This window comes from Ranitomeya imitator, chromosome 2, assembly GCF_032444005.1.
Source record: "Ranitomeya imitator isolate aRanImi1 chromosome 2, aRanImi1.pri, whole genome shotgun sequence".
NCBI lineage: Eukaryota > Metazoa > Chordata > Amphibia > Anura > Dendrobatidae > Ranitomeya > Ranitomeya imitator.
In genome coordinates, this window is record NC_091283.1 from 447524127 (window position 1) to 447550539 (window position 26413).

Consider the following 26413-nt stretch of genomic DNA (forward strand, 5'->3'; position numbering starts at 1 on the left):
CACTCCGCCCGCCATTTTGGTGTGATTTTTGAATTTTTACCTCACAGCAAGTTTCTACTGCGTGGAGGCGGGCCCAGTGACGTTGCTCTTCAAGCTCCTGCCGAATTTCGTCGAAAAAATGATAATACCATTTACCAAAACTATATATATTTAGTTGTGAAGTGGTTCAGTGACATTTTCACACCAATTTTGAACTTTTGTTTGGTGTTTTCTCCATATACTGCCTATTATTTTTGTTCTTTCTTACTATTATTTATTAATTGTATTATTCTTACATTTGAATAAATAAAGTATATATGGATTCTAGACTCCCGATTCTTTAGAATCGGGCTGCCATCTAGTATATATATATATATATATATATATATATATATATATAGACAGTATATATATATATATATTTTTATTTTTGGGACACATGGATCACTTCTATAGCGGTATGTTGGTTTTGCAAGCCTGCGAGAAAACCACGCAGTACGGATGCCATACGGATTACATACGGAGGATGCCATGCACAAAAAACGCTGACCCACCCTGCCTACGGAGGAGCTACGGACCACTATTTTCGGGACTTTTCAGCGTATTACGGCCGTAATATACGGACCGTATTGTTTTACGCTGTGTGTGACGCCGGCCTAAGTGTTTTGGAGTGGCCTAGTCAAGGCCCAGACCATAATCCAATTAAGAACCTGTGGTCAGGCTTGAAGATTGCTGCTCACCAGAGGAAACCATCTAAGTTGAAATAGCTTGATCAGTTTTGCCTTGAGGAATGGACAAAAATCCCAGTTTCAAGATGTGGAAAGCTTATAGAGACTTATACAAAGTGACTTGCAGCTGTATTGCTGCAAAAGGCGACTCTACAAAGTACTGACTTTAGGAGGGTGAATTTGTATGAAGTTTTCAGTTATTTTGTCCTATTTGTTGTTTGCTTCACAATATAAAAAGAGAAACAAATGTTCACAGTTGTAGGCATGTTCTTTACATGAACTGATACAAAACCTCCACACAAAAAACAGTGAAATTACAGGTTGTGAAGTAGCAAAATATGAAAAATGCCAAGGGAGGCGAATACTTTCACAATCCACTGTACATAATTCACCATCCAATAACAGCACCACCTACATCCATGTGGCTATGTCTGGAATTGCACCTCAGTCTCATTCAAGAATAAAATTAGATAAATATTAGTGAATAAAAATACTTATTAAATTGTGACCATTAGGTAAAAATTTTCTATGTAACCATAAATACATGATCTCACTGTGTGTTCTTTAACATAGGTGTGGGTAGATTAGTCATAGAAGAGGAAAAGATTGTTTATCCTGGTCGCCACATCCAGTTTTGTCTTCCATAGCAGTCGGACCAGGACAGTGTTCACTGTTACCACACTTCTGGTATGTTTTTTTTTTTTACCACAGTGCTCTGGGTATGACGTGTTTTTCTATATGTTTTCTCTATGAGAGTTGTAAAGCTCGTATAAAAAAAACTTTTCAACTTGTCAAATTCATTACTTTTGTTTTTTTACAAGTCAAAGAAAAGCATCCCAAAATTTTCCCACAACTAGTGGGAACTTACTAAGGCCGGTTTCACACGTCAGTGGCTCCGGTACGTGAGGTGACAGTTTCCTCACGTACTGGAGACACTGACTCACGTAGACACATTAAAATCAATGTGTCTCTGCACATGTCAGTGTGTTTTCACGGAGACATGTCAGTGTTTGTGGGAGCGTACGTATTACACGGACCCATTACAGTCAATGGGTCCGTGTAAAACACGTACCGCACACGGATGCTGTCCGTGTGCAGTCCGTGTGCCGTGCAGGAGACAGCGCTACAGTAAGCGCTGTCCCCCAAGCGTGGTGCTGAAGATTTTTCATATCTTCTCTCCAGCGAACACTGCTGGAGAGAAGAAATGAATGGCGGCTTCAGCACCAGATGCAGGGGACAGCGCTTAACTGTAGCGCTGTCTCCTGCACAGTGCGTGTGGTACCCAGTCGGCACACGGGCGGCACATGGATGCCGCACGTGTGCCACACTGATGTGCCACGTGAGCACACGGACACACGGACATGGATAATTCCGGTACCGATTTTTCCGGTACAGGAATTATCTGGACGTGTGGGACAGGCCTAAGGCTGGAGATTCATGCGTCAGTTTTAGGCTATGTGCACATGTCAGGATTTCTTGCAGAAATTTCCAGAACAAAATCAGACATTTTCTGCAAGAAATCCGTATGGGTTTTTCTTGCGTTTTTTGTGCGTTTTTTGAGGATTTTTTGTGTTTTTTTCCAGAGGTTCTGAGATGCAATAATATAGTGGGAACTCCACAAAAAATCCGCAAAATTAATGAACATGCTGCGTTTTTTTTTGTGGAAAAAAACACAACATATGCGCAAAAATTGCGGAATGCATTATAAATGATGGGATGCATACAGTATATATACGTTTTTTAAGCGAAAAAACGTGAAACAAATGCACAAAATCCTGAACGTGTGCACACAGCCTTAATCGGAAACCCTTTGGAGGAAGAGTCCCCAAATTTATCAAGCAGTGAACACATCTTCGGTCTGGCTCACACAACGTTTTAGCCTACCGTCAGTGGTTCTGTGTGGGATTATGTCTGAAGACCAGGAAAACGGGATTTGGGTGTTTGCGCTGACGTGATCATTGACTGTAATGATGCAGACGTAGCCACTGTGTCCTGGCGGACATCATTTTTGGTCATATTCACCTATTTGAGGTGGGCTCCAAGATGTAGTCGACTGTATCTTGGTAACTGCCTCAAATAGGTGGATATAGGTGAAAATGATGTCCGACGGAGAACACGATGACTCGGTCTACATCATTACTGTCAATGGCCCCATAAACGCAACATCTGAGTCCCATTTTCCATTGCTTCAGATGTAGGCACCAACGGAGCCACGCTGGCCGTAGGCTAAAATGCAGAACTTGGGGCACCATAAACTGAAGTCCACATCATCTATTAGTTCTCATAGATTTCTGCTATAATTTATGGCAATTGTAAATTGTAGTCAAACCGGAATTGATAGATAAGCCTGAAATAAAGTAGCTACCATTTCCCCAATTTTACTTGTTCACATGCTGAAGATCTAGAGGAAGCAGCCCCGTGGGATGGACTTCTGGTCTTACTTTGTTTTCTTTTCACCCTTTGAGCTCTTGGGGAATATTAAATTTTTTTTTTTACTTTTGTGATTGACGCTTTTTCATATCCATCTTGCGCCTCTGTTCCTCATCTGTTGGAGTGGTCGAAATGTTATGGTGATTACAGAGAACGATCCCTTGTTACTTTGCAAAGTACCTACTCTGACAAACCCTTACCTTTATTAAGTCCATTAGTCTACTTTATATCAGACACTTACCGTAATGGAGATAAATCACGTTTGTGTAGCACGATGTAAGGGATTATTCCAGGTTCTGCTTGTTGGTCGCCTTATTGCTCTTTGTCCTGATTCTGTAAAACACACCAGCAACTCCTCATCTACCCGCCTACCCCCCACCCTCTTGCATTGAGTTGGCGTACATAGATCTGCCCGGGGGCTTATTAAAGCTCCGGCTGTGAGCAGGCATGCAGTAATGCTGCAACATCATTTTGCAAGAGATGCAAAGTCATCATTTTATTTTCCTAAATTCAGCTCGTGTTCCTAACGTCTTCGGAGGCCTTTAGGAAGCAGACTGGAACATTGGGTCCACCTCGAAACAAACGCGGCTTAAAATCATGTGATCACCTCTCTCGACAGGTGAACTCTGTCAGATCTTTTCACCGCGCACAGAATAAAAGGACCTTTAATCTCCGTGGAGGTTGGGGGGCGGCATTTTATCGGTGTCCTTTTTTTTAAAATTCTGACGACTGCGCATATTCCAAAATGAAACTTGCGTGGCCTCTTTGTCCTTAAGACCCGTTTCATAATATGTCTGCTATTGTGCCCCCCTGCTCTGCATTTCTCCGCAGAAGGAACGTACAATTTTGTAAGAGCCGGGCGCCTTGTAATGTAATTCAGTCACATCACACAAAGGACTGCAGGTGGCATATTCTGTCCTCCGTGCGACCAATCGGCGCTCGCAAGTCACCGCAGCTGCCTCCTTCTGCATTTATTTTACTGCTACAAATAGCTCCTGCTTCAGCTGCGCACAAAGGATTTTATTCCCAATCGGATTTTTGCAGATAGGCCTTTAGATATTTTACCCCAGCGACCCCTGAAGCGTGATACTCCGAGCTAGGGGGTGTCGGGAGAGGGGGAGTCACTGCAGCTGAGTCGCGTGGAGGCCAATTAGGCAAAGTGGCAGCTTATTATTACGGAGTGACTTACCCAGAGCAAGGCTCACCCTACTGTAGACAGGCCACCATATGCAGAAGTCTTTGTCATGTAAATTTTGGTCTTAAAGGAGTCTGTGTCTAACTTCATATTCTCAAGCCCCCCAATTAACTAATCAGGAAGGACAGGTGCAAGAAAGTGCGTATTTACCATCCGTGTCCCCGAGCAACGATATCATAGGAGAAGAATGACAAGAACCGAACTCACCACAATGCGGATCTATTGAATCATAAACTCTTTAATTTCCCTGAATTGCATGAGAATTAATACAGTAAAAGGTGACAAGTGGAACCGGCTTTATCAGCATCAGTTACTGGAAGAAAAAAAAAAAAAAAAAGGAAACCTTTTTCTAGAACCAAATCTCTGACATGCACGTAAAATTATTGCTGTTTCTTTCTATGTACAGTATAAATATGAAAGAAGGGTTGGTAGGTGCCCTACATCTACGGGTAAAAATGCCGCATACGGGATCGGGTAAAGAAGGCAGCTGAAAGGCTGTGGCCGTGCCATCAGATTTGCAAATGCAAATCTCTAAAAATGAAATGACGGCGTAGAATTAGTCGTGTTTTTTTTTCCGGATATGCACCCTAGTAACATACTATGGAGAAGTTAACCCGTTCTGGTGCCAGCACGCAGGGTCTTGTGAAATGTGCAGGCTGTAATAAACATGGAGGAGCGCTTGTGCTAACAGGTTAAAATTTTGCACCTTGGTTGAAGCAGTAAAGTCTTTGCCTTATAAGTAATGCAGCTAAACGCAAGGCAAAGATCTGCCCCAGGGGGTAAAATGCATGCAAAGGTATTTGCAATGATGGGATGGTGCAGAAAATTGTTCCCAGTGCTGCAAATATAGTTCATGTGTATTGCTGCAAATGATTAAACTAGCATTTCTTCTAGTACCATAGACATAACAATGATCATTAATGGGAATTGTAATGATTGTCATTACATCTACAGTCACGAGCAGTCTGAAAGAAAAAAATCTGAAAAAAGGCTATATATTCACACCATCATAGACATCTCTGCAGCCTGTGGAAGGGGAGACATAGCTTGGATTGGTTCCATCCTCCTTCTCTCTAGGTATTATAGATCTGCAATCGGCTCCTAAGATACCCAAACATGGAAAAAGCCTGATAATTATGTTCCTTTCCCTTTAACAGAGATGGGTCATGGGTACAAAACAAGTGCCATTTGCTACCATCCGGGGATTCGGGGGGGGGGAAAGGGTATTCTGGCATAAACTAACAACCAGAGGAGTCCTATTTTTATTATAGGGTTTCCTCCCACATAGCACATCAGGATTTTTCACTGAGATGCAAGGCTTATTGATAGTTGTCAGACTTTATTGCAAGCTCAGAGCCCCTGTATCCCTTTTTTTTTTCTTTTTTTTTGGATTTTTCCCATTGATGGCACTTATTTTATGTTGAGCTGATTCATGTGTTTATCTGGTGCAGAGGATTGCAGAAATGTTGATCACGCCACAGTTCTGTACAGAGCAGAGATTAGATATCTGATGATCAAACCCCTTTGGCTGTCAAAAGACATTATAGGATGTACAATGCTGAGCAAGAAGGAAGAAGTCCCTCAAGGATTTCAAGTGATAGTCCTGATTGCGTTGGTTAGGATGCGGGGCTCTAGGTGACCAGTTGTAACCGTGGCCTAGCACATAACGGAGTTTAATGGGTTATTACTTTAATGTATCCGCTATCTATCGATCAAAACCCCAGAAATCCACTGAAAAAGGATCTGCAAGCGCCCCTTCCTTAATCGAATAGAGGCGCACATGCTCAGTCTCCATTCTATTCATCGCCTATGGGACTGCCGAAGAAACTCAAGCACTCTGTTGTTTCCAGCAGTTCCATAGACAATAATGGAATAGAGCTCTAACATGCTCACCTCCTCTCCATCTAGAGCACTGTTTTTGACATTTCTGGGGATACCAGTGGTTAGACCTCAATGATCAGTAAGGGTATAACCCTTTAATCCTATTTCTAGGTACATAAATCCTAAACTTTGCTTCCAGAAGATTTCTGAAATGTTTAAGAATTTGGAAAACATTACTTGTTCCTTACATCCCCCACCTTCTTGTTGTCCCCAGCAGTCCCTTTAAAGGGGTATTCTCAAGGCATTTAATTAGTAAAACAATATGAATGTAAGCAAGTTTGCAATTAACTTGCTTTTTCTAACTGCTTTAATTCTTCTTTAATTAAAGCTTTTCTCTTTCATGGTGTACAGCTGGCTTCCATGGAGCATGGCTTCCATGGAGCTTGTCTACCAGGGCTTGCCCAGACTGCCAGAGACTGTGCAGTAGCTATATTTTAGGATGCAGGTTAACTCTTAACATACTAGTCAGATGTGTCCATTCCATTAATTTCTATACAGAAGTTAGTTGCTCTCCTCCTTCTCAACTTCTGACCTGCAGCTATTATACATTTTGGAAAATCACCAGCTCACACATTGGCTTTTCCCAGAGCAGTTCTCCTAATCACAGCTCTCACTGTCAAAAGCTGTGTGCTTGTTGAAATGCCCTGCTTTCGCTATGTGTAAATATAGTGATAGCAGTGTAGAATCAGAAAAAAACACTGATAGTTGAATGTGTTACAGCAGAACATGTGCTGAGCTTTATAGTTCTACTAATAAAACAGCACTTCCGCTCGCCAGAACGGTCACTCAAAGAGGAACCATGAAGTACGGAGACTGCATAGCTCTGAGCTTCTTACGCCTCTTTCAGCTCCAGTCATAATCCATCGATTTTTGAGAATGCAGGATCCTGCAAAAAAAATTTGCAGGATCCTGCATTTTCTCATAGACTTGTATTAGCGACGGATTGTGATGGATGGCCATCCGTTTCATCCGTCATGCACTGGATCCTGTGTAAAAAAAAGGTCCATCGGGCAAAGAAAACATTCAGAGGAACGTTTTTTCTGCACGTCGGAAAATCGGTCAGCTACGCATCCTGCGCTGCCCATCACTGGCTACAATGGAAGCCTATGGGCGCAGGATGCGTCGCTGACTGTGAAAAGCAGGAATCCAGCGACGGGTCCCCTCTTTTCAAACTGAGCATGCATGGAAGAATTTCCCGTCAGGGTAATTCTCTCTCGCTCGCTCTCTTTCTCTTTTTACTATTGATGCTGCTTATACAGCATCAATAGTAACAAGATATAATGTTAAAAATAATTAAAAAAATTAAAAAAATCGCAATATTCTCACCTACCAGCGTTCCCGCGCAGCGTCACCGATGCTCCCGGCAGCTAGCGTTACTTCCTAGTAATACATTGCGAAATCTAGCGAGAAATCGCGATTTCTCGCGAGATTTCCCAATGTATTACTAGGAACGCTAGCTGCTGGGAGCATCGCTGCGCGGGAACGCCGGTAGGTGAGAATACTGCGATTTTTTTAAATTTATTTTTTAACCTGGTTTGTGTTGTGTATGCGTTTTCGCAGCGGAAAACCGCTGCGAAGACGCATACACAACAGGTTCACATAGCCTCGACGGGTCCGTCAGAAAGACGGGCCCAGTGCACACGTTTTCCACAATTTGCACAGGATCCGTCATTTCAACGTCTTGACGAATCCTGTACAGATTTCGAAGACGGAAGTGTGAAAGAAGCCTTAAGTGACAACTTGAGAATACCCCTTTAAATGATGATATCTCTGCAATCTGTCTCCTCACTACTTCAACCAATCACTAGCCATCATAGAGCTAATTTAATTAATACTTTAAAAAAATACCCATAAGGAAGTTTTAAGGATTCCTTGGAGGACACATACCATGGAAGACTCCTTTTAAGAGGAGATTGCCTTTTAATACCTGGAATTACTGAGATATATGGAAGGATCATCCATCCCAGTCCATGTCCGGTGATCAGCTGCAGTTATCGCTCCTTTCATGGCTTCCAGTTACACTAATGTTACGTTGCCCTGACTTAATATCTGTTCCTGTAGTGATTATTGGTGGCTGAGAATTCTTATCCCGAGCCCTGTGTACACTATACATCTAAGGCCATGATTTTCTCTTCAGCTATTTTGATACATTCTCTCTTGCGATGCAATAACACTGATAATGCAAGTAAGGCTTCTATTATCTAATAACTCAAGGCTCGTTATAGTTCGGCATGCAGGAAGGTGGAAGAGACTCTAAAACATTATCCCAGCGAGCGTTGCCTGAAAATTGCCCTCACCCCCCTGTTTATAGTCTGATATAAGCAGGTCCACTGAAAAGCAAGGCAAGACTAGCAAAACCAGCTCGTATTGTCTGGAAGGATGCATTACAATGTGTCACGTGTAGTAATACTGCATTCTAATTAACCTTGGGATGGCCCAGTGACCCCCTACAAGTGCTGTCAATGCATACCATTACTGCAAGGCTCTGTAAACTCCAGTGAATGTCTACTTTTTTTTGCAGTCATAAAAAAATTCTTTTTTTCCATTTTGAGATGACTTTTTCCCATATCAAGTCATGATCTCTTGATTATACCAAGGCTTCCCTAGCAAAACCTCAAGCATGCCGTAAAGCCAGCCTGGACCATGGCTGATGAAGATGCAATACAGGATTTGTGGCTCATAGTTGATTGGACAGCAAGTCAAAAAAGTACAAGCTTTGACAAAAAAAAATGCCAGAGCTACCTGTGGCATGATTAATATTGGCTTCCTTTGAGTCGTCATGAGGTATAAAGTCAATGAGAAATTGCATAGGCTTTTTCAGAATGGTCCAGGATCTCCTGAACGGCTTGATCGTAAAATGTGGGCCTGAAGAATTCGTTCTGTCTGCCTGTCGCAGAGCTCAAGAGGAAGACAGTCCAATGCGATGAAACGTGCCTGTTGGGTCCGTTGCTTTGTAACGCTCGCCTGTAAACATTGACCGCTCCATCTCTTCATTATTACTACCACATTCTATCCAGTCATTTGCAACCACAAAAAAAAAAAAAATCAAAAAAGTCATTAATTAATAAAAAGTAAATTGGCAAATAAATAGTATAAATAACACCTTGTATAAATTACATGACTTAAATAAGCAGTTCATCAGAACAATCGCTTCAGACATTCGCCTTCACCCGAAAGGTGGAGGTCGCATCATGATGCAGAGCGAAATAAGTTATAATAGTCACAATGCGGAGTGAAATAACCCCCTTATTAATGCAGGGTGCTTAATAAATATGTGTATCAGTCATCCAAATATAGTGCATATTCTCATTGCTTTAGAAAACACTAGAGGTAACACTGTTTCGCGGGAATCTGCGGCAAGTTAATTGTAGTTGGGTGCCATTCCCTTTGCTATATAAATATTGGCACAACTTTGCCCATTTTTATTTTTTTTTACTGTACATATGTGCTTCCAAATGTTAAATCAAGACACTGGAGGAAATCTTTCTGCCTTTATGTACAGCCAGTCAGGCTTTGGTGCCATTGGGAAGAGCTTATGTGGGACATTCATGCGTTTTGCTGCTCAAGCCTGCAAGAAACTATTTGTGCATTCATGACTAGGATCCTTGATGCTTTGTACACGGACATTGGAAGAAGCGTGGCACAAAGTTCGTAGAAAAAAATAATAATAATACGGATCTGTCGGAAGCAATGCCATACAATGGCACTGCGCACATCCCCTTAAATAATCTGAGGCAAAACAGAAAAATGGCACCTGAGCCTGAGCATTGAAGAGCCTCTCCGTCCGATTGAGTCCCGTTGAGTCTAATGACACGTTCACATTTCATGTGGTTCATGTTAAGAAAGCTTGGCTTTGCACGTAAAAATTCTTTTTAAGCGCTTCAACGGAGAGGAAGTAGAATTTTTAAAAAAAATTAAGGAAAAGTGTGAAATTTATATTGCACGGCTGGAAATAAATTAATAAATAAATTAAAAGTGATGTGTGATATGGTCCGGAAAGCATGGTACGGTGCTCTCAAAGATGGTGGTGAAGTGCAATCTAATGTAAAACTGCTTTATATGCCAAGTACCCTGATTTTATTTTATTTTTTTTTCAGTTTCTGGTGCCTTGTGCCATTGAAAAGGGCGGAGGGGCACAGTGGTTTGTGCCATGTTTAGTTGTGAACAGTTTTATCCTGTGCACTTGGCTTTAGCTTTGGACAGTGCACTCATGCTCCGAGCCCTTGAAGCAAGCCGACTCGTAATGCTTGTTGAGATAAGACTTAAGAGCAAAGGTTTTTTCACACCGCTTGCACTTGTAGTGCTTAAAGGCTGAGTGCGTCTGCATGTGTGCACGAAGGTTAGATCGGTCGGCAAAGGCTTTACCGCAGTGGGCACAACCAAAAGGCTTCTCACCAGTATGAGAACGCATATGGCCTTGTAGCAACCAGGGCCGGCTGAAAGCCTTCCCGCATACATCGCACTTGTGTTTTAGGTTGTGTGTCAGAAGATGCATGGCCAAGGCTGGCATAGATACGTAGGTCTTGCCACAAGTCGGGCATTTTCTTGCCATTTTACTGTCCAGGCTCCTGTGAGTTTGCTTGTGCCGACTGAGGTTGGAGGAGGTGGCATAAGTTTTACCGCATTCAGTACACGTGTGGCGCTGGTTTCCACGGGTTTCACCGTTACGTCTTGATCGACCATCAGTGATGAAGAAAGCATCTATTGAGTAGCTGTCTGTGACTGCTGCTTCCCCGCTGAAATACCCGGCTGAGAGGCTGGACTGTGGGCTGTCAGGCTCACTGTAATCATCGTGAGTTGGTGTGTAGTCCGTTTCAGATGATGAAAATTTGCTTCCACTTTTTTTCCCAACTTCATAATCAGACGATGTGATACAGTGATCGGTAAAACCTACAAGATGGACAAAATACAAACACTGTGTTACCTGAACCCAAGTCTCAGAAACATCATTCATTCTCCTCACTGCTTTTCCCTATACTGTACATTGGATTACTGGCAATGTCATTTCTCTTTCACTTGTGGTAGCCCACTCAAAGAAATATATACATCATCCATAATGACACTCTGGTAGTCAGGATCCCAGGCTAATAACACAAAGGCATTTAGGTACAAGGACAAGGATTTGACCTTAAACAATGGTTGACTGCAATGAGAATAACACATGACAGGGGCAAGACAATGGCACTGACACTTGGGGTATAGGACAATGACACTCTAATACCTGAGGTACAGGACAATGATACATTGACACTTGGGGTAAAGGACAATAACACCAATACCTGAGGTACAGGACAGTGATACATTGACACTTGAGGTAAAGGACAATGACACTAATACATGAGGTACAGGACAATGATACATTTACACCTGGGGTATAGGACAAGCACACTCTAATACCTAAGGTACAGGACAGTGATACATTGGCACTTGAGGTAAAGGACAATGGCACTCCAATACCTGAGGTACAAGACAATAATAAATTGACACTTGGGGTAAAGGACACTGACACTGAGGGTATAGGACAATCACACTGTAATAAAAGAGGTAAAGGGTAATGACACATTGACACTTGGGGTAAAGGATACTGACACTGGGGGTATAGGACAATCACACTCTAATACCTGAGTTAAAGGGACTCTGTCACCTGAATTTGGAGGGAACAATCTTCAGCCATAGGTGCAGGGTTTTCGGGTTTTTGATTCACCCTTTCCTTACCCGCTGGCTGCATGCTGGCTGCAATATTGGATTGAAGTTCATTCACTGTTCTCCGTAGTACATGCCTGCACAAGGCAATCTTACCTTGCGCAGGCGTGTACTATGGAGGACAGAGAATGAACTTCAATCCAATATTGCAGCCAGCGGGTAAAGAAAGGGTGAATCAAACACCCGAAAACCCCACCTCCATGGCTGAAGATTGTTCACTCCAAATTCAGGTGACAGAGTCCCTTTAAGGGGCAGTGACACATTGACACTTGGAGTATAAGACAAAGACACTGTTGGTAGGGAAAATGACACTTGAGCTCAATGATAAAGACACTGACACTTGGGGTACAGGACGATGCTATACTGACACCCAGGTTACAGGACAATGACACTGACAATTGGGGTAAATGACAATGACACTTTAATATCTGAGGTACAGGACAATAATACACTGACACTTGGGTATAGGAAAATGGCACTGACACTTTGGGTACAGGACAATGCAATTCTGACACCTGGGGTACAGGACAATGACACAAAGATACTTGAGGTACAGGATAATGACACTGACACCTAGGGTACATGATAATGACACATTGGCATTTGGGGTATAGGATAAAAATTGACAATTGGGGTACAGAATACTGACAATAAGCATACAGGATAATGATACTGACACTCGGTACAGGATAATGACACATTGACTCGGGGTACAGGATAATGATACTGACACTTGAGGTACAGGATAATGACACTGACACTTGGGGTACAGGACAATGACATACTGACACTTGGGGTACAGGACAATGACACTGATAATTGGGGTGCATGACACTGGCACTTGGGGCACAGGATAATGACACACCTACACTTGGGGTACAGGTTAATGACACTGACACTTAGGGTACATGACAATGACACTGACACTTGGGGTAGAGGATAATGACACACCTACACTTGAGGTACAGGATAATGACACTGACACTTGGGGTACAGGATAATGACACACCTACACTTGGGGTACATGGAAATGACACTGATACTTGGGGTTCAGGATAATGTCACTGACACTTGGGGTACAGGACAATGACACACTGACACTTGGGGTACAGGACAATGACACTGATACTTGGGGTACAGGATAATGACACTAACACTTGGGGTACAGGACAATGCAATACTGACACCTAGGCTACAGAACAATGACACTAAGATACTTGGGGTACAGGATAATGACACATTGGCACTTGGGGCATACAATAAAAACACTGACACTTGGGGTACAGGATAATGACACATTGACACTCGGGGTACAGGATAATGATGCTGACACTTGGGGTACAGAACTCTGATACTTGGGGTACAGAATAATGACACTGGCACTTGGGGTACAGGATAATGACACACTTACACTTGGGGTACAGGATAATGACACTGACACTTGGGGTACAGGACAATGACACTGACACTTGGGGTACAGGGTAATGACACACCTACACTTGGGGTACAGGATAATGACACTGACACTTGGGGTACAGGATAATGACACACCTACACTTGGGGTACAGGACAATGACACTGATACTTGGGGTACAGGACAATGACACTGATACTGGGGTGCAGGACAATGATACCGATACTGGGGTGCAGGACACTGATACTTGGGGTGCATGACACTGACACTTGAGTTACAGGACAATGACACTGACACTTGGAGTACAGGACAATGATACTGATACTGGGGTGCAGGACACTGACACTTGGGGTACAGGACAATGACGCTGATACTTGGGGTACAAGACAATGACACTTGGGATACAGGACAATGACACACTGACTTCTGAGTATGGTAATGTGACAGTGTAACCTATTAATACACAAGATGTTTCATTATGTCTATAATCAGATTTGCTCTGTTCCATGCTGTTGAGTTTATGCATCTGACGTTATCTGGCGGGTTCAGGACAGGTCAGCGTACAGTATATGAATAATTCATAGCACAGAGAAGCAGTCGATTTGTAAGCAGAATAGTAGGTGCACAGTGCGCACCCCGCAGTGGTTTCCATAAAAAAAATCCCCATTTAATTTTACACTGACATCATCATGTTTACTGTTACATAATGAGGCCTCATATTACCTCTATTACTTTACTGAACTGTCAGGAGAATTGGGACAAGAGGAAGGATTTGGTTTCATACCATTATGAGGCTCTGCAGGCTTTTTATTTATCCTCAGCAAATAGCGAGGAAATCTCTGAATCTGATTTAAATCAATAGGAGCAAAATGCTCATATTTTCTGTATCAATTCAAGCAATTTCTTAAAGACCAAATCTCCTGTCTGCCGCTATGAGATATGTACATTTACTTTTATATCTTGTTTTATTTTGACCTAGATATGTTTTCACTGCAGTGAACATTGTTGAATGATTATTATTACGTTGCACATAGAGATATGAAGCTATTAGCCATTGGGTATCCAGCTACAAAACATATCTTAGCATCATAATATATCTTTAATGGTGGGGGAGCTCCATTTTTCATATGCAATAGACTAAATTCCCTGCATAGACATACATTTATATAATAACATCATGGCCACTTGCAACCACCACTAGCCATTAGGAGGAGCAGATGCTTACTACATACTGTTTATATACTGAAATCAATTATTACATAGTATATAGGAAGCCCCTGAGCGCCCTCTAATGGTGGGTGCAGGAAGCCAGAATGTACAGTGGGGCAAAAAAGTATTTAGTCAGTCAGCAATAGTGCAAGTTCCACCACTTAAAAAGATGAGAGGCGTCTGTAATTTACATCATAGGTAGACCTCAACTATGGGAGACAAACTGAGAAAAAAAAATCCAGAAAATCACATTGTCTGTTTTTTTAACATTTTATTTGAATATTATGGTGGAAAATAAGTATTTGGTCAGAAACAAAATTTCATCTCAATACTTTGTAATATATCCTTTGTTGGCAATGACAGAGGTCAAACGTTTTCTGTAAGTCTTCACAAGGTTGCCACACACTGTTGTTGGTATGTTGGCCCATTCCTCCATGCAGATCTCCTCTAGAACAATGATGTTTTTGGCTTTTCGCTTGGCAACACGGACTTTCAACTCTCTCCAAAGGTTTTCTATAGGGTTGAGATCTGGAGACTGGCTAGGCCACTCCAGGACCTTGAAATGCTTCTTAAGAAGCCACTCCTTCGTTGCCCTGGCGGTGTGCTTTGGATCATTGTCATGTTGAAAGACCCAGCCACGTTTCATCTTCAATGCCCTTGCTGATGGAAGGAGGTTTGCACTCAAAATCTCACGATACATGGCCCCATTCATTCTTTCATGTACCCGGATCAGTCGTCCTGGCCCCTTTGAGAGAAACAGCCCCAAAGCATGATGTTTCCACCACCATGCTTTACAGTAGGTATGGTGTTTGATGGATGCAACTCAGTATTCTTTTTCCTCCAAACACGACAAGTTGTGTTTCTACCAAACAGTTCCAGTTTGGTTTCATCAGACCATAGGACATTCTCCCAAAACTCCTCTGGATCATCCAAATGCTCACTAACAAACTTCAGATGGGCCCGGACATGTACTGGCTTAAGCAGTGGGACACGTCTGACACTGCAGGATCTGAGTCCATGGTAGCGTAGTGTGTTACTTATGGTAGGCCTTGTTACATTGGTCCCAGCTCTCTGCAGTTCATTCACTAGGTCCCCCCGTGTGGTTCTGGGATTTTTGCTCACCGTTCTTGTGATCATTCTGACCCCACGGGGTGGGATTTTGCGTGGAGCCCCAGATCGAGGGAGATTATCAGTGGTCTTGTATGTCTTCCATTTTCTAATTATTGCTCCCACTGTTGATTTCTTCACTCCAAGCTGGTTGGCTATTGCAGATTCAGTCTTCCCAGCCTGGTGCAGGGCTACAATTTTGTTTCTGGTGTCCTTTGACAGCTCTTTGGTCTTCACCATAGTGGAGTTTGGAGTCAGACTGTTTGAGGGTGTGCACAGGTGTCTTTTTATACTGATAACAAGTTTAAACAGGTGCCATTACTACAGGTAATGAGTGGAGGAAAGAGGAGACTCTTAAAGAAGAAGTTACAGGTCTGTGAGAGCCAGAAATCTTGATTGTTTGTTTCTGACCAAATACTTATTTTTCACCATAATATGCAAATAAAATGATAAAAAAACAGACAATGTGATTTTCTGGATTTTTTTTTCTCAGTTTGTCTCCCATAGTTGAGGTCTACCTATGATGTAAATTACAGACGCCTCTCATCTTTTTAAGTGGTGGAACTTGCACTATTGCTGACTGACTAAATACTTTTTAGCCTCACTGTATGTCATTTTATATTACTGTCCCGGCTCTAGCACTGGGCCTTGCTTCCTTCTCCTATTCCTACCTGCCTCTGCAGTAGTCCACACCAGGTTTCTCAAGTAACCCAGCGACATCATCACCCTAAGCATTTTAAGGCTGGGTTATGCAGAGGCCATATTTTTGAGTATTAATTAGTGTTGCCCATAGTTGCGTCAAGTTTATCCAGCCAAGTGACTTTTCTCTGCTACTGATGACTTTTATGATTTAAAGCCAAGTCCATCTAACTTCGCATGTACCTTTCAGCACACGAGAAACCAACTTCTCGCAATTAATTACACCTAGCCTCTGCAATCAAGGTAACAAATCTGTTCTAGTGAGTATTCAGTTTGCCTATACTGTACTGCTATACTTCGGTTAATCATTTTCTCACTACAGTTCCCAGCTTGCATACATCACTGCTATTAACCATTTCCCTGATGGAAGATACTAGACAGACTGCATTTACTTCTCTGTTATTCCACCATGGCCTTGCTGGAAGATACCAGAGCACATTCATTGATTGAATTCATCCTTCCTGGAAGATACCACTTTCTTATGCACACGTGAGTAGTAGCTTTATATGGGAACATGGCTCTGCTTTATCTATTGCCCATGTTCTGCTTGTTCTGTATACTCTGCAGACCTGGACCTCACTGATTTATGTGTTAACAACCAAAACTCTCTCCATTACAGCTTCAAACCATGCTGCCCACCCTGACCTACAGTTTAGAGAATCCACCCCGCCAGGTGAGCCCTTAACATTTCACATTGTCTAGATTTGGAGCTTTGAGAAATGGAGCTCAAATTCCTATAAAGAAATGCAGTCACCTTACTTAATTTCCAGATAACCACAAATCACAAGAGAATCCAAAACATTTTTTTTAACATTTAACTGGGCTTGAAGTTTTAACTATATTTGAAGCTTTGTCCACATAGTTACTGAATACTGACCGGTTTGTATATGTCACATAGAAAGAACTCAAACATTGAGTGTCAAGCGCTGCTGAATATTTTGGCGTTTCTTATCTTAAGGAGGCACAATTTTGAGATTACAAGTGTCAGACCATTGCAGGATCATACTGTTACATTATTACTCTATCACTGCAATGCTCAACTCAAGACATTGACTAAAAAAAAAAGTCCATCCTTCCATTGCATTCTTGTGATGTCATCTGTAATCGATGTGACTGTAGGATTGTGACAAAGTCAATTTACTTTTTAACAAAACTGATACTAAAAACTACATATGTCAAATAAAGTATCTTTTAATCTATATTTTCAGTATTTGGCATATTTATGTAAACCATTTATGCCCATTCACCTAGTACTGGATATATCATGATCATTATATAGGTTTCCCTACTTGTTTTTTAGGATGACTTAACAATCCTCATATGTATAGACCAGAAAACTGCAGGAGAGCGGTGCGTGTCAGCTATTCCTGTAAGTGCAGATTCCTGCATTTGTAAAATAATGCTCTTTTCTCAGCCACAAGTTTATGACACCTGTTCCCTCTGTCATCCCAGCTGTGACATTATTTACTGGACTCTTCTGTCGATAACTGTGAGCTATTGATCTGCAAGATGAGTCCTTCTCCAGCTCAGCACGGAAGGATGATCTCTGCTGAGATACACATTACCCCACTGCTGCCACTGCATCTATATTCCTATAAACAGACACCGCCGCTGCTCTGAGCGCCCCGCATTCACTTCCTATTTTTTGCTTTTGATGGCTGTCAGCGAAGCGATGCGGCAGGAACCTACTTTTCTGTCTCTGCAATGGAATAGATCAACGCTCGGCATCGTGACCCTTTAACTTCTTGGATCTCTTAAACCATTAGCGCGCAGTCAATATTCCATTTAATGCAAGCATTAGCTGGGGTCAGGAATCTCAAATACACTGTCCATTTATTTTTCTCTTGTTAGCTTCGGCTTCTCCGCACAACTCCCATACTGCACGGTCTACATACATGTCCTAAATGTGCATCATTCGCTAAGCTTAAGAGATAAACCTCTGCACTGCACAAACCAAGCTTTGGTCTTTGCCTGTTATACTCTGCGTGTGTGTGCAAAAAAAAAAACGATGGCCAGTGAGGTGGCTTGTACGTATACATGTGCCATCGACACGGCGCCTGTCCCTCCTCTGCAGATTTAATGCATGTGCCCTGTATCAAGGTGACACTGCAGAGCACGTGGAAAAACAAATCTCTACTTCTGGGCCTGCAGCACTGTGGCTTCTAGAGGATGACTTCTTCTCCAGATCTGCTGCACCAGCCATAATAGATAAAGATTGCAGATAAGTGAAGCCCACAAACAAATCTTGGCTCCTGCACATATCATGCATTAATAGTGAAGGTAAATGCAGCAGCTTGTTGTCTACGAGCCTCAGATAGGTCCTGGTTCTATGAACATTGCAGCTTTATCAGCCTGGTTTGTTTTCTATAGCTTTACCACCCAACAGATGCTTCTAAGGGGGGGGGAGATGTAATTAGTTTTGTCATTAAAGGATTTATTGACTTTATGTGGAAATCTGCAGGCATCTGTAGTTATCTGTTCACCAAGGGAAGGGGCTTCACTAACATTTTTTGTTTAGGAAAGCTCTTCCAGTTTATAATGGGTTTTGGGCTGATGTGACAGCAATCAATCTATGATGGGGACATTATATTGTCTTTTTGGCCTTCTAGTATTGCACAATATTGTATGGTCCCATACCTTGAGCAGAATGTTCTGCATGGACCCATACCTTCAGTAGAATATTGTGTATGGTCCCATACCTTGAGCAGAATGTTGTGTATGGTCCCATACCTTGAGCAGAATGTTGTGTATGGTCCCATACCTTGAGCAGAATGCTGTGTATGGTCCCATACCTTGAGCAGAATGTTGGGTATTGTCCCATACCTTGAGCAGAATGTTGTGTATTGTCCCATACCTTGAGCAGAATTTTGTGTATGGTCCCATTCCTTAAGTAGAATGTTGTGCATGGTCCCATACCTTCAGTAGAATATTGTGTATGGTCCCATACCTTGAGCAGAATGTTGTGTATGGTCCCACACCTTGCGCAGAATGTTGAGTATGGTCCCATACCTTGAGCAGAATGTTGTGTATGGTCCCATACCTTGAGCAGAATGTTGTGTATTGTCCCATACCTTGAGCAGAATGTTGTGTATTGTCCCATACCTTGAGCAGAATTTTGTGTATCGTCCCATAACCTTGAGTAGAATGTTGTGTATGGTCCCATACCTTGAAGGGAATGTTGTGTATGGTCCCACACCTTGAGCAGAACGTTGTGTATGGTCCAATAACTAAATCAAATCCAACCTTACTGTCCTTCAAAACTCCAATGGTCAGACCGAAGCTTTATCTTATTTTGGATATAGCATGAGAAGACCCAACTCATTGAAAAATAAAAATAAAGGACATGGAAGGTGAAAGAAGAAGGAGACCACTAGTAACTAGATTAATGTAAATCATGAAAATGACATTAAAAAGACCAAAGAGCGAAACAGATGACAAGACATCCTGGAGGCACAATGTGGTCATCCACTCTCCACACAGAGACAGACATACCATTGGTGCAACCTGTGCAGCTTAAGAGGTAATGGGCCCATTTCCACCTACAAAACAGGTGGATTTGTGCATTATGATAGGTTATATCGCTGCAAAGGGCCCATATATTGTTCTTGCACAGGGGCCCTCTTCTCTCTGTGCCCACCAGTGTGTACACAATGATAATAAATGCAGTCGGTGTGCTCGGTGATACCAGATAATCTTCCACGTCTAGCAAACACAAGTAATACAAGTTCTATCTTCTTATGGCTACAGCACCATCAAGGTGTAGGAGATTGACAAGTCCATTACCACAATCACTGCTGCCTGACTATCCATCTCGCTTCACAGATTGTTATTCTTCGTCATCTTTCTGCCTCCTTATTTGCAGATTGTGCAGTCACATGCTTCAGGTAGAAAACAGCTTTCCTCAGCAATATTTCACACCTCCCCAAGCACACAGCAAGGTTATTTTCAAGAGCGTGACTTTGAGACAGGCGCTTCCTTCCAGATACCTTTCCCTTGTGACTGTAGCATTAATACCTTTTTTTAGACGGGGGATCAGTGACACCTGTTTGATCTCTGATGACATTTTGTCAAGTGGTTGTGTGCCGAATGTTGTGACCTGAGTAGAACCAGTAAAGTAGGGGTTCAGGGATACAATGTGACACTGACCAGTCCTCGGTACTGGGATGTAGCGCGTGACACTGTCACCTTGCAGTACTGGGGTCATGAATTTATATCTCACAGGGTAAGAACCATCATTTTCCAGGTAGTTACATAGGGTAGGTGCATTATCATGGAGGACGGACATCAACCAGAAAGTAGAAAAATTGGGAAAAGTTTCCGAAAAATGATGTATGATGATCCCTTATAGATTGTGATGACGATGGTATTTGTGATCCACAGGTTTCTGCCTGGACTCTGATGCATTTTTTAATCTGTTGCCATTTTTGCAACAAAAAAAAACATGAGATTGTCAAATCTGCATTTTTAACCCCAAATCTAGATATTTACCCTTTTTCTTAATTCTATTGTTTTATGCCATAATTATGATTAATGACGAATGGTATGGACGTGGTTTTAGTAGAAATTATCTAGTCCACAAGACAACTAGCTCTAGTGAACCTACAAGCCCTGTATGTCCTTGATGGTTGCTGAGATTTGTAGTACCCCTGCAGATAGCATGGTACAAGGGGTAGTTTTATCTGGTGCAAGGAAAGATTTGAAATATATATTTGTTTTACAGTCTCAATAGCTTCTGCTCTAGTGATGTTACTGTGAAGGTGTCTTCTCCTGGATGAAGCCTACAAGGAATAGTCTTATAGATTGCAGTCTCGGAGTAAGATGTGCTTAGCTTGCAGATGTCCTGCCCTGGGACCACAAGTTGCATCTCAGTAGCAGAAGTACAGTACAAGGTTATACTGAAAAGTCTATCCATTGTGCTCCATATAACACATGCAAGCTCTACCTGAATCCCCCTCCCCCATCACCATACACATGTAATAAATACACTATCACCTAATAGCAAATTTGACCAAATAAAACAGTCTTGTCATTTTTTTCCCTTCAACCGCAGAAATCCCAAACAGATCCCATTCCCTGAGGATGGAGTCGCTTAAAGGGCTTTAGAGAGAGTCTTTTGGCTGCCTCCTGAACAATGAGGTCCCCGGAGAAAGCTTACATCCCCTCCCCCCATCCTTTCTGTCCTTCCCTCTGTAAGGCTCTGGCATTCACTCCTCTAAAAGACATCAAGGGCTTGATAGTACAGGAATTAATACCGTGTCCTCAAAGAAGCCAAGGGCCCTCACTACCAACACAACCAAGGAAACTATTGTTAATTGAGCTCTTATTCTACAGGTGATAGCAGGAAAACGTGGCTCCGCATCCGGGCCTGCATTGCTTCACATGTCTAGTGGAGCTGGGATAGTAATACATGGTCTCTACATTGGGGATGACATTGGCCCCCTTGCGAACTTTCTCATAGTTCTTGATTTTCTATGTATTTTGGATAATGTTTGTCAATAATGATTGACATAGTATAGAAATTGGGGAGAAGGTCTTGGATAACTAGGACGGACCCATAAAATAAGGGTTAAGAGCATCCAAGGCCTGTTAGCTTCACGTGTCCAAAGTCAACAGGGGCAGGTGGACCATTGATGACCAGAGACATGGCAGCCAACTCTTACACCTTCATTCTGCCATGCACAATGGATTAATTTACCGATAAATGACCATATTACTACCAACTCAATCACATTATATTAGGGGTTATAACCGTACCATAACAAGGAACAAAATGCATCAAATCTGGACATTGATTGTAAAACCAGATAATTTCTCCAAGGCCCCATCTATCTATTGCGCTGGGTGCAAAGTGTACATATCACTCAACATGAGCAAACTTTTTAGCATCACGTACAACAACTGGTCCATGTAGTAACGGGTCGGAAGCAAAAAAAAATTTAAAAAAATTTGCATGGACCCAGGTTTAGTCTGGTAGGACAATTCTCCCGATGTACCATGTAATGCTATGCTATGTCACCCGATAGTGGGTATTTCATCCGATACATCCTCTGCCATCCATGCGCAAGGTGCAGACTTACCGTTTTCAGCAACAGGGACTCCCAAGCTTCCTACACTGCTGGTGAGCGACTGCCCCAGGACACAGGGATCATCAAAGTGGTGGTAATTTGAGGCTGAAATCCCACTGGATGAAAAGTCATCTAGTTTTATCTTCTTGACGAGAAAAGAGCGTGGCATGGTGAGCTGGACGAGGGTCTCCTTTTGTTTTAGCGCTAGTCTTCGTAAAGAGATTGGGGGGGATGGCGGTTCACATTCAGCACTGGACAGCTCCGACTTTCTGCAGTGTGCTGGAGAGAGAGAGGGAGAGTGAGAGAGAGAGAAAGGAGATGAAGGGAGCAGGAAAAGGAGGGAGGGGGGAAATCTGGCAGCAATAGCTGAGCTCAGCACTCATGCTGTCTTTATATGGGACGCAGGCCTGAGATCAGGTGGTGCTTTGCAATGGAGCTGTTTAGCTCTCTAATCCATCAAATGTCCCCCAGGACAATCATCACATTACCAATGAACCGGCTGTGCCGACATAGAGAAAGAGACAACCTCCTGCCTACTTACTTCTTATAGACAATGCGGAGGAAACAAGTAATGTAGAGGAGCAGCGTGGCTGGAGAATAGGGAGGCGATATTTTATCCCACTGCAACTATTTCCACCGCGAAGGCACAAGGGCGCAAACTTTTACCCCCTAACTATACCCTGATGTACAAGGAAGCAGTTGACCCACATCTTATTACTAAAATACTTTATTTTTCTGCATCATTTTAATTTTTTTGCAATAACAACAACAACAACAACAACAAAATCTTACATTCCCGATGGAGATCCTCAAGAGAAGCAAAGACAGGACATGCGAAGAAGAAGGGGCACAACGGAATAATACCAGGGGGACTGGCATTGTGGAGATGAACTCTGATTCCTTTGTCTTGATGCAACCAGTGTTTTAACAGCCTGCGAATCATAAAGGGAAAGTCCATATGGTGGTAGGAGAAGGAAGGGAGGGGGAGGAGGGAGCATCTTAATATCCCACATCCACCAAGGTGGGCAATAAACAGTGACCCTTGCAATTCTGCAACAAAAGGAAAGAGCCTCTCCATCTCTATATTATACAAAGAGGGAAGAGTATAACTGGCAGCCGGGGGTCTGGTGTCGTCTATCACACCGTAGACAGCACTGAGCCTCCCACACGTAGCTGCGTGCGAATATAAATACACTCATCTCTGCCTTTATAGATTTATATATAATGTTGTCATGCAGATTGTGATGGCAGCTTGCCCCACTCGCACAGAAATATATTCCCTTTTATAAGGCAGCAAGTTCTATGCTAGGTGTGTATCCGCATTGTAATATAATATATGCAGTTGCCTTAACACTAGGTTATTGAAGGGCAAGCTACTTTTTTTTAGCCTTTATTATATTCATCAATTTAATGCGCACAGGACTGATTACTACTGAGTTGCAACAGGTATCTCTACACTATAAGGTTTAAATATTCTATGGCACTGTATGCTTGCAATTGCTCATTTTGCCCTTCTACCCATTTAATTCTCCTCTTTTCCAATAGGTCTATGACTTCCCGTGATTAAAAACACTACCTGAATCCTTCTTCTAAGCTCTATGAAGTCGGTTTTCCCTGCATGAGTCATCATTAGAACTACAAGCGGAGCAGCTGGGTCAAGAGTTGGACAGGAGGTGGAGCTGAGCTGCCAGGGACTTTGCAGTGATGTAGAAAAAACTTCAGCAAACGTGAACATAGCCTAACACTGCATGCTACAAAAAAACGTCAAGGCACTTTTCCCAGACATTTTGGAAGTGCTAGAAAAAATTGTTTGTTTATTGCCTGAATGTTATGTTATAAAAGAGAAAACTGGTGCAATCTCATTAACAAATATGCCCCTTGCTGTTCAAACAGATCCCGTAACATGTTATTCCATATACTGTATAGAAACATATTTTAATTGAAAATTTCAACTGTAAAACTCATATATATATATATATGCAATATGATAATGCGAGCGACATTTTGTTATCATTTCCATTTTGTACAATAACAACATTTTCCACTAAGTTTGTTTACAGCTAAACGTAAGACGAGTAGTGAGAGAAAAAAAAGAAGAAAAACTAAAAGGGGGAACAAAAACAACAGGTTGGAGGAAGGGAAGGGTGAAACTATGGACAGCACAATGGCTCAGTGGTTAGCACTGCTGCTTTGCAGTGCTGGGGTCCTGGGCTCAAATCCCACCAAGGACATCGTCTGCAAGGAGTTTGTATGTAATCCTTTAGGTTGTTTGGGTTTCCTTCTATACTCCAGAGACTGATAGGAAATAAAATGAATAAATAAATAGCCTTATAATAACACAACCTGTGTCTTTTCAGATTTCCCTGGGGAAAGTAACAGATCTAAATCTCTTTCATACTATTCTTAATTTTTTTGACCATCATCTTTTTGGCAGTATTACTGTAATTTACGCTCCTCACACCAGGCAAGTAAAGAGAAATAGGGGATGGTAGCAACTCCAGATCCATTGGGGAAGATTCCATTAAAATTCTCTTCCATTACCAAGAAATGTAGCTCCATCATAGTACCTGAAAGGCTATGTATAACCTTCACTCATACTTTTGTCATTGTTCATTTGTTTCCTTATTGCAAAGATAAGCAACTTTGTAATTAGTCTTTATTAAACATTTTCTGACGTTTTGCTGCCATTCAGAAAAAAATCTAGCTCAGAGCTTTTCCAAAACTGCTATAAATCCAAAAAAGCTCCTGGTTCTGCTCTCTCCCTCCTTTCTCTCAGTGTTAGGGCTCGTGCAGATGAGCGTGTTTCTGGTCCAAGTGCGGTCCGACAAAACATTGGATGACACTCAGACCAATGTTATGCTATGGGTCCGTACATATGTCCGACTGTCAGGAAACCATGTCAGAAAAAAATTGCTGCATGCCGATTTTGATTCAATATTCAGATCGCACTCGGCCATGCAAGTCAATGAGTTTGTGGAAACTCTCAGACTGACCTCGAATGATATCTGAGCGCAGTTTGATTTCCACAGATTGATATCAACGAGAAGATGGAGAAATTATTTTTCCATCATTTTCTTATCAGAGAGAAACTCATCAAACTATCACAATACTCTGATCAAACTCTGATCACAGTATCATTTGCATAAGCGGCTTGATTCTCTCAGAGGAGATATCTATGGCTGTGTGCACCTGCCCTTAGAGATCGCAGCAGAGAAGAGGTGGGGGTTGTACACAGATCTGCAATGGAGAGTGGAAAGCATGTACAGTGTTAGGGAGGGCAGAGAAAACAAGCTGCAGACCAGGAGGAAAGCATTTGAAGAAATGCAGGTTGGTGTGCTGATACATGAGCCAAAATACAGACCTTGGATACACAATGACCTCACATCCAGTCATTATTAATGGGAGAGAGACACAAGATGTAAATGTAAAACTTGGATCAGGCTGTGTACACCTCCAGATAGATATGAAGTGCTGTTGGCAGGGCTCCCCATTGTTATCTCAGTATGGCAGTGGACAAGTCCTTTAAGCACTGTTTAAAGAATTTTTTTTGCATGTATACATTAAAGCTTCTTATGTCGTTAAAAATGTAAGAATGTCTCCACATGGACCATTACTTTTTATTAGTCATAGTACACAATCATACTGTTTCATTGTTCCTGAATGTAATTCTGTGAAAGGAATATGGAGGGCTGTAGATTTCTAACAATCTGTGCAACGGATGAAAAGAATAAATTTTGGAAAATCAAAGGCACGGTGGTTGCATGCTCATTTTATATATCATGTATGTTGCTGAGAATACAGTTTGCACATACTTGTCTCACACCGGGAGGAAGGGATTTACAGAGCTCACCTCACATGCTCCTGTTCTGTTCATTGTTCTGTATTGTTTGGGAACCCCCGGGCTTGTCATTGGACTACAAGCAATGCTAATTACTTGCTAGCCGAGTAATTAGGCTCTAACGTGGGTTCAAATGGGTGAAAAAATAAATCATTTTTAGAAATC

At 42.1% G+C, this 26413-nt stretch overlaps 1 protein-coding gene and 1 long non-coding RNA gene across 5 annotated transcripts in view; one reads left to right on the forward strand and one right to left on the reverse strand.

Moving 5' to 3' along the window:
* LOC138664379 (uncharacterized) overlaps positions 1–26157 on the forward strand; it is a 37274-nt gene extending 11117 nt beyond the window's left edge. Inside the window, exons 2-6 of one of the 4 annotated variants that reach the window (XR_011318336.1) lie at positions 1281–1394; positions 16668–16834; positions 16965–17018; positions 17646–17714; positions 23956–26157. This is a non-coding gene — a long non-coding RNA (uncharacterized lncRNA). Of the gene's footprint in view, positions 1–1280; positions 1395–16535; positions 16589–16667; positions 16835–16964; positions 17019–17645; positions 17715–23955 lie in introns of all 4 variants that reach the window. The other 3 variants (XR_011318333.1, XR_011318334.1, XR_011318335.1) reach the window with 3 other exon arrangements.
* Positions 7786–22687, reverse strand: SCRT2 (scratch family transcriptional repressor 2). The gene is made up of 2 exons (XM_069751033.1): positions 22423–22687; positions 7786–11103 (listed from the first exon to the last, which is right to left on the reverse strand). Exons 1-2 carry the CDS (start codon positions 22577–22579, stop codon positions 10403–10405), a joined length of 858 nt encoding a protein of 285 aa, XP_069607134.1. The 5' UTR covers positions 22580–22687; the 3' UTR covers positions 7786–10402.
* Positions 26158–26413: the final 256 nt, after the last annotated feature.

What these genes read in the sequence shown, in the direction of transcription:
- SCRT2 (XM_069751033.1), bottom strand. Translation starts at nt 22,579, where the DNA reads ATGCCACGCTCTTTTCTCGTCAAGAAGATAAAACTAGATGACTTTTCA. An exon ending in AGTCCCTGTTGCTGAAAACG is followed by an intron (nt 11,104 to 22,422) that starts GTAAGTCTGCAC and finishes TCCATCTTGTAG; the next exon opens with GTTTTACCGATCACTGTATC.